The 9,993-nt window shown below is 36.4% G+C and overlaps 1 protein-coding gene across 1 annotated transcript; it reads right to left on the minus strand.

The window, feature by feature from the left end:
- Positions 1–725: 725 nt before the first annotated feature.
- Positions 726–2,428, minus strand: LOC132638467 (GDSL esterase/lipase At2g30220-like). The gene is made up of 3 exons (XM_060355333.1): positions 1,555–2,428; positions 1,200–1,455; positions 726–1,082 (listed from the first exon to the last, which is right to left on the minus strand). Exons 1-3 carry the CDS (start codon positions 2,155–2,157, stop codon positions 874–876), a joined length of 1,068 nt encoding a protein of 355 aa, XP_060211316.1. The 5' UTR covers positions 2,158–2,428; the 3' UTR covers positions 726–873.
- Positions 2,429–9,993: the final 7,565 nt, after the last annotated feature.

The raw sequence follows: 9,993 nt of genomic DNA on the forward strand, positions 1-9,993 counted from the left end.
GTGGAGTAAGGTTTTGGGAGCTCTGAAGGTTGATGATAATACTATGTCGCGTACTAGGTCTTTGAAAGAACAGCTTAATTTATTCAATTCCTACTTTGACTAAATATGTAAAACTCAATCAACTTGGATAATCTTTGGTGAGCAACCAACGGAGGATTTAAGGATTTCTGTAGCAGGGAGTTTGTCTCTATCATACCACTACTTTATTAGAAGGTTTCAGAATAATCCCGATTGTGGGAGTCACGCAGAGATGTATATCAAGTTTAGTGTGGAGGATCTTGAAACTCGAATTACTGAGTTGTTTCAGGGGAACAGTGGGAGGAAGTGAGAGCAAAGTCTTTGAGCAAGTGAATGTATCTCTTGTACCATATATGTATTCTAGTTTAGCTATTAGAAATTTTGTAAATGTTGATGTAATGATAGTCATTATGGCCATTACATATCGTGTCCTCTAATACTTATTGTACAGACTAATAGAAACCATACGAAAACTGTTGGAATGTAGTGTCATTATCTTAGGTGTTATTAGTTTGTTGGACTGGCTTGCTTGAGTGGGAAGAAATTTGTGGTTCTATGGGTAATTACTATTTCTAGAAATGAACATAACTTTGGTCGTCCATCTGTATTCCAATCTTAAGCAATAGATCAAAACTAAACCTTCTCTGATGAGAAGTCAATATCTTACCAGACAAGAAACAAACCTTCTTCTAAGCAATTCTTTAATCTTACTTAAGCATGCAGACTTCATTCATATCAATATTTAATAAGAATATCCTAATAGAAAATTTCAGCAGCAGGTCATGCTTCGATACAATTTTTGTCTGTTTTCAGTTCCTCAGTGCTTAGAAGGAACTTGATGTTTGTATAAGTCTATTAATGAGATTTGTTATGTGATATCTTATGATGCAATAGTTTCTTCATTGCCATATTGGAAAGATACCGGTAGGCCGATTCACCAGGATGTATACTGTCCCAAAACAAGTATTTCGAAGCATTTTTACAGATAGGACGGTGTTTGTTACAGAATGGACCTGCTTCATATGTGCCGCTGCCGCAACAACCACGTCTAGTTTTCACGAATCCTGTAAAATCGAGCAGTTCAGATCTTTTAAATGAGTGAAGGTGATGCTATCTCTTCATTTATACATATACATATATTTTTGTTGTGTATTGCTTAGTTGAGGGGAGTGGAAGCCTACCATATTTTTTTGGATGCTTGATCATGTGCATGAAGGGATGATATGCATCTGAATACAAAATTTTGCTTCCTAAAAGTGCTGCTTGTATTTCTTTTAGCAGCCTAGCAAGTTTCGCATTATAGGATTGAGCATCAAAGTTCTCCTCTTTAATGCACTTCCTCAAAAATAGGGACTTTGCAGTTATTTGTATTGGAAGACAACCAACAGGAGGAAGCCCAGCAACAAGCATCTTACGACATCCAAGATTATATAGATCCTGAAAGCATAATCTAACAATGAGACTATGTACAGCAAATGATCTTCTTTTTCTCACAATAGGATTATATATATTGATATAGAGTGTCAATTATATTACCTCAACAAAGTTTTGGAGTAGACTCTGCAAAAAATCTTGATATCCAGTTATATTAAATTGATGCCTCCTTGTTGGGATATCATAGAAATTGAAGATGAAATCGTTAGTCCCTGCACTGATAACAAACAAAGCAGCACTGACAAGTTTCTGAGCTTTCTCTTCTCCAATAATCCCCTGGAGTTTCTCTATGTAGTGCTCAAAATATTTTTTTTGCTGGGACATGGGGATTGCTTTAGATGTTGCTGTGGTTAGGTCATCAAATCCAGAGCCAGCAGATGCGAAGCTGACCCCCGTTAGAAGATCATGGTTTGAAAGATATGGTTGTAGGAAAGGAGGAATATATTCTTTAAGGCCTAACATGGAAGCCATAAAGTCAGGAACAAGTTTTCCATCTGAAAATCTTCCAGTTGCAATTCTGCCAGGGAAGTTTTCGCCATAAGGGAGATGATTACCTTGAAATATGGTAGAGATGTAATTGTTGTTGCCAGTATCAACTGTAGAATCTCCAAAGATGAGGATGGCAGGGAACTTGGGCAGGGATTTTCCATAGCATATGGTGCAAAGTTGCACCAAGAGGATGAAAAGAAAGCAGGTAATTGCCATGGACAAAATTAGGTGTTCTTGGTTGTTGAGAAAATACTTGCAAGGGCTCTTATTTGGAACAGGTTCATTAGGAAATAACAGAAAAGTTTGACAGTCATAGTTGAACAAATGGCATTAAAATTATGCTTTACTAGAGCTAATCTTTACCCTCTTTTCCTATTTATGGCACTAAAATTTATCTTGGAGGAAAATGAATGTGCCTAATCTTGCATAAGAAAATAGAGATTACAAAGATCTGAAAGTATTAGTAGTTGAGTAGACCTCATAATTGTGTGGCAGTTGCGGATTAAACAATATTAATGAAGGGCAAAAGAAAGCTGGAGAACACTATGGTCCCTTGTTTTTTCAATTATTGAGAGTCAACTTATTCCTTATTCAAAGAGGCTAATATTACTTAGATGCGGTGTTTTAAAAGGTGGGGGGTTTTACGTATGCCTTGGCGAGGCGTAAGCTCCGAGGCACGGGTCATAAGCCCCATGGGTATTTAATTTTTAGTATTTTATAAAATAATATAATTACAATAAATATTTTTAAATAGGTAAAATTACATTAAAAAATTGTAAATAAATGAAATCTCTCTTCTCTCTCTCTCTCTCTCTCTCTCTCTCTCTCTCTCTCTATATATATATATATATATATATATATATATATATATATATATGTGTGTGTGTGTGTGTGTGCGCGCGCGCGCGCGCGCGCGCGCGTTCTCGCACAAAACTAATCAAAGCAATCTATTATACGCCACTTACAACTTGTAAATATATGTAAAATAATTTTACAAGTATAAACAATACAATGAAATAAAAGCTATTATGAAATGCAAATCAACTCTAACATCTTAACTTTCAAACAATGAAAAAATCACAATTTCTTCAAAAACTTTACTATCATATTATTCATTTTATCTCCCTATAAGCAAATAATCAATAAACTTTATCAGTATTATAATTAAAACGTAACTCCTTCATAAATAAAAATAAAGTTACTTTCAAATAGCGAAATAATAAAATATGATAATTTTTATACATAGACAAAAGACCAATGGCAAATGAAAATGTACCATTCAGCTATGTATTTTAAAAGAAATATTAAGTGATATTGAACCTCACGATGTTCTCAAATAGTAAATATACAATATTACGACTTTATATTTGAGTTAAACCCAATCTTCTCATTCCTATAGACTAAAACTGTTAAGTATCATTCATTTGTTAAAGAAGTATGAGGGTCAACGATTTTAATTAATGAATTTAACATATAATTTGTGTAAGAAGTGTTAGTCAAGCCCCGAACGTTAGGCGTTAGACATTTTTAGGGCGTACAATCGGGAATTTAGGGCATAAGCCCTATAGGAACTAAGTCCCGCACGTGAGCCCCAGGTCGTTTTGCCATTGCTTCGCAACAAAGCGAGCCCCGGTGCGAAATCTGAAACTGCCTTTTAAAACACTGGTTAGATGATTGAATTACATATCAAAAGTAATCACGGGTTATTGACTATTAATGGGAACACTATTGGGGGTTATTTTTAACATAGTTTAATGTTGAATAATCTGGAAATGGCTAGAAATCAGGTGTAATGCAGTCAACTTCAAGGCATTAAGCCTTTTTATTAGGTGCACAAAATAACTGATGCATTTAAAACTACTGGTTTCTTTTTCTTCATAATTTGATTTGGCTTAAGCTGATTTCTTGAATTTGACTTTCTTTTTTTTAAATGTCGTGTTTATTACCACCTAAGGAGCCTTGACTCATTTGTTATCATTAATATTAAGTCGTCTTAATTAATACAACTACACATTTGAATTTTTAAAATGTTGTATTAAGATCTGAATACTAAATAATTAAGATAGTTTGTTTTTCTAACACCTGAATATATAAAATTTATCCTTATTTAGAAATTAATAAATATAAAATTTAATAAAATACTAAATTAATCTAATATTACATATGAATAAAATATTTTTTAATTATTATGTGTGGTTGGTGGTGGTGATGGCTAGCAGAGGTGGTTGTGGATGCCGATTGGGGATGAAGTTGATTAATGGTGGGTTGCGGGGTTGTAGCTAGTAGTGATGGTGATTGGTAGTAGAGTTTGACGATGGTTGTTGGTGGTAGGGGTTAATAGTTGTTTTGGATCATATTGATAGCTAATAGTGGTAGTGAGTAATGACTTGTTGGCGATATAACCTGGTGATTGGTGGTTGTTGTAGTAATGGTGGTTGGTCTTGATGAGTGTAAATAGTGCTAGTGGTAGTGATAATTAATTATAGTGAGTGACAGTGATGGTAGTTGTGGCAGAGGATGGTGGTTGTTGGTGGTGGGAAATTGCATGTAATTTTTAATTGTTGGCGGCAATGGAAGTTGTTGATACTGATGGACAATGGTGATAACGGTGTATGAATGGAATTGAGCTGAGCTACCGTTCTTATAGAAATATTCAGAATAAATATTTTAATGATATTAAGTCTCTGTTATATATATATATATATATATATATATATATATAAAGGCAAGACATGGACCAGGTGATGTGGCATGCCTCAATGATGAGAAAATCTATTTATCTATTTTCTCATTTTTTGTGGTTTTATCTCATCTAAAAAATTAATTATGTGCTACATAAATCCCAAAAGTCACCTCTCTTAACAAAAGACTTTTTAAGGCAACTGCTGAATAATATTAAGAGACACAACGGCTCATTAGAGGAAAGAAACGGAAACATTATTAGAGGAAAGAAACGGAAACATTCTTATATATTTGGAGCCAATTAATGTCCATAAACATCCTTCAATTCGGTGACAGTAAATGATTAATTCATTGCCTCAAACTCATATATATTTTCCATCACTTTGGTCTGTTCTTTTTCTAACGTTTCATAACCATAGATTAATTGGTTAGCATGTATGGATGCCCATATACTCATAGCCAGCATGAGGAAACGGATTTGAAAAATAGAGGCTAGCCTACTTTTGTGAGTTCGGTATAACATATGAATTACTATGCTTTTGATTTTCTTTTTTTTAAACTATGTGTAAGTATATGTCATTTACAACATTTGGAATGCCTTTCTATCTTATCATTGTATGTGTCACACCCCAACCTTGGGGGATGTGGCCGGCAGCCGGCACCCGAAGGCCCTAGTGAACCAATCGTGATATCTGAACTCTATAATATAAATCATAAGCTGACAAGGCCCAATAACATATATATGCATAACTGAGGCCGACAAGGCGAACAAAACACATCAACACTAAATGACAGTCTGTAAGCCTCTAAGAGTACTAAAATGCAACCACTGGTCGGGAGAGGGCCCCGCCGTACCAACCTCATCTAAATATATGTATATACATGCATGCATCCTATTTGATGACTCTGACCAGTAACTCCGGAGAATGGAGTGCGAACATCCCTGCTGAACTCTGCTACCCTACTGAGAAAGGTACACCAATCCGTCTACCTGAACCTGTGGGCATGATCACAACACACAAAAGGCGTCAGTACGAAATATGTACTGAATATGTAGGACGGTAAGTGTAAGCATAAGAAATATGAGTAACAAAAGGGAGATATAGAGGCAACCTGAACTCTGAAACAAGCCACTGAGGGCAAACAGAACCACAACGTGAATATAACTGTATGCTCGTAAAAAATCATTCCTCGCTGTGGAGGCTTATAACATACCATATCATATAATAATATATATCCCTCTGTGGGGTGAGCTCATCATCATCTCTGCCCAACTGATCAGTGGCAATGCACAGCTACGTGCCTACCCGGTCGTCTACGATATGACTCGGTAAAGAAAGAAACGTGTCTAGGTGCACATATAAGTGCCTACTCGGCTGACTATAGCGCGGCTCGGTAATGAAAATAAATACATATATATATATATATATATATATATAAGTGCAGTGCAAGACTAACCTCAGAAGAGATATCATAAGAAGAGTCGGAGTGACCCATCGTCGTTACCCTCCGACTATCGTTATTGTCGCTACGTTCTTTATCTTTTCAATTCAAGAAACACCATGTGGAGAATAGGAGATGTACTTCAATAATGATTATATAAGTGTGATAAATATCGGCTCAACTAAATAAAATACCATTAGCTCAACTTCAACATGAAGAATAACATAGTGAACAACCTTTTTCCAATCGACAAGAAAGATACGAGGTGCGGAAAGTACTATAACACAAGCCATTTAAATCAAGGAAACAAGCTTCACCATTAGGGAGTGAAATCAACTCAACTTTAATGGGAAAAGTACCATGATGAAGGATAAGGAACGTGAGAAAATATTTCAATGTGAACTATTCGTGAGAAGAAGTAAGGTTAATCATTTTGGAACACGCTCGATACATGTTTAACGGAAGACCTTTCAAATGATAACCAAGAGGAATATGGAAGCATGGAGAGTTCTTTTATACAAGTCATATTGGATGTTGTCACGACCCTAATTACCGATCGTGCGGGTACCTACCTTATTATCAATAGTAGGCGAACCCTTACCCATTAATCATTAGTCAACTTTAACTTCTTTAATCCTTTATACTAAACAATCAATGATCATGTGAATGAATAAATAAATAAAATAAGTCATACTTAATAAATGATATAAGTGCAGAAGTCTTAACTATTACACCCCCAAGATCTGAAAGTCATCGTACAAGGACTCTACCAACGATGTCTAAAGAATGAAGTATATCTTAACTATAATAACAAATAATGTCTGGAATACAAATAGACATCTGAAAAAAGAGATCTTCAGGTGGCATGACATGGATAGAAGCTCACTCTCGGATCTGATCGAGCAAACTAGCTTCAAGCTAGAGATGTAATCTGGATGAAATCTCTAGAACACAATCTGCACTCAAAAAGGGTGCAGAAATGTAGTATCCGTACAAACACTATGTACCAGTAAGCATCATAGGCCGACTAAGATTAGTTCACGCATATAAGTATAAAATCAATAAGATAAACAGATAGGCACGTAATACTCAAATCCAAGTCACGAAATATTCCATAACAGAGTCATAGCCTAAGATGAAGCTTCTAAACCACAAGTCTGTCAAGTTTCAATAATCTCACCTGATAATCACAAGTCCAAGTTCCTTCCCTAGGTAGGGTCACTAATCCACAATTTAACTCAGTCAATGGTCATCATTATATTACAATAGACATTCAACATCCAAACCAAAATTAGAAACAAACGAGCATATAATAGTGCAGAATAAAATGTGAGGATGTGCAATGAAATGCACTGGCCAAATACACACTGTACACACATGCTACTGATGTCATAGCTCAGTAGTCATGACCTGCAGGGGACCCATGGTGTCCATGTACCACTCGTTCCGGATCCACTCCTCGGACCCGAGCATAAACCTCCGCTCCGGAAAGTACCTCAGACGCGGGCCATATCAATATATCTGTCGTTTTCAGAATGAACCTCGGACCATGAGCCCACAACTAGGCCACATTCTCACCCCCGATCAAATGTGTCTTTTCATATGTCTAGTAACACTGTCACATCACTCTCAATGATCAATTCATCAAGTACCATGTATCAAATAGTATCAAGTTCAACAAGAAGATTATATTAACTTCTTCACTAATTTCACATCACAATGTATGTCTCAACATATTCCAGTTCACTAGTATGCATGGACTATGAACAATTGGCAATATCAATGTCAAACACAAGGCATCATGCCACAAGTCTTTCATGAATCGTTTCTGAACCATGTATGAGTGTATGAATGCATAAATGAGTGTAAACGTGGTAAATAAATGCAAATAAAATAAAGCAATCGTGAAGGTACAAGTCACAAAGCCACAAGTCATATCAAGACTTGGATCAACTCAACCATGGCATGAATCATACAAACCGTCTCAACCAACATAAAAGTCTATGCCCTTCTTTACTTCCTCATATAGCTAGTACAACTCAACACTAAGTCTTGTATCACCAAGAAACTGCACTCTTCTATATATTATCATCAACAGTAATGTCACGACCCGACTAGGGGGTCGCGACGAGCACCCGGTGCTAGCCCACTCGGGCACCCTCTTAGCTTACTCTTATGCTTACATCTAGGTGAGCCACGTAATTAGACATACATTTCCATTCATTCATCAATTAGTCCCATTGGACGACAACATCTTTAATCATCATAGGCATCTGTGCCACAACAATGTACATGGGCCGACCAGGCCAACAAAATGACATACAAAATATAGGCCGACAAGGCCGGACATATCTAACCATATACACGTGACTACGAGCCTCTAAGAAGAGTATAACATATCACATGAGCGGGACAGGACCCCGCTATGCCCATAATTACATACACAAAAGAATAAGTACCCAAAAGCTACGGCTCCGAAAGAAATGGAGCTCTGCTATGCAATCTCTGAATAAGCAGCTATGGATCAAGTCTGTCTCCCTGTGCACCTGCGGGCATGACGCAGCGTCCACAACAAAAGGACGTCAGTATGAAGAATGTACTGAGTATGTAAAGCATGATCAACATCGATATATAAGCATAATGAACAACATAGGAAATAGCATAGGAGGGAGACAATAATATCATCGTCATAGTACTTACCTGCCTTTCGTAGGACTTTCCATTTTTCATACGTATTAGTACACCTACGTCATCATCCATATTCCATAATAGTACTCGTACCATACTTGTGCTCATATTCGTATACATGTCCTTATTCGTATTCTTATACATAGTCTTATCACATTCATATTCATATTATATACATAGTCATTTCATATACATAGCATTTACATAGCATACCCGACCTCTTAGGATCGGTGTTTCATACATACTTGGCCAACCAAGGCTCAAGGTTACTCATACCTAGCCCTACCAAGGCTTCAGGGCTATCTGTACCATCTGCAGAGGTGTGCGCGCGTTTCGTAATCGTATACATACTTTATACATATTAATATACATATATCCTACCCGGCGTTATAAGCTCGGGGTGTCATTATAGCCCTTCATAGGCACATGTAAGTATAATAGCCCGTAGGCACCTTTAGCATCATTATTATTATCATCGTCATCACTATCATCATCATTTTCGCTACATCTATATCTTATGCTTACTCGTCATATGGGGTGCGTAGTACAATCGTAGCACATATCGAGGATCGTGAGCTTATGAGCTCGGAGTGTCAATCATTTGAATACAACATACTCATATAGAGGATTTAAGAGTTTGGCCAAGGAACCATGCCTTATGAAAGAAGGGTTAGCCTTACATACCTTTTCGTCAGACTATTCTACACTTGCACGCTTCCTTCCAATGCTAGCGTCTATACCTTCATTAATATCATAACAATGGCCATTTGTCATTCACATTATCCACATTATCTAGATTCCTTGATTTGCCTCTAATTCACCCATATTTATGGTCATAACATCCAACTTCGTCCATTCGTCTAAAATGTCTAGTTCATGATCTTAGTACCATTTATAATACATTCATATCACAATACAACAACATTCATGATTCAATTCAAACTATTCCTCAAAATGTCACTATTTATCATTCATGACCTACTTGACCATATTTTCTACAATCCATGTATTTCAACTCTTCAATACCTTAAACATCATGTAAAAATCATGAACCTTACCTTAGAAGTTGTAGGAACAAGCTTTGGTTAATAATACTCCACTTTGAGCAAAACCCTAGTTTTTCTCCATTTGGATTTCTTGACCTAGATGATCTTTGATGATGTTCTTACTCTTGATTCACCTTGTTTTATGTTGTTGATCCTCAAATGTCCTTGAAAACTTGTATAATAAATGTAGAGA

The sequence above is a fragment of the Lycium barbarum genome, chromosome 4, assembly GCF_019175385.1.
Source record: "Lycium barbarum isolate Lr01 chromosome 4, ASM1917538v2, whole genome shotgun sequence".
NCBI classification, from domain to species: Eukaryota; Viridiplantae; Streptophyta; class Magnoliopsida; order Solanales; family Solanaceae; genus Lycium; species Lycium barbarum.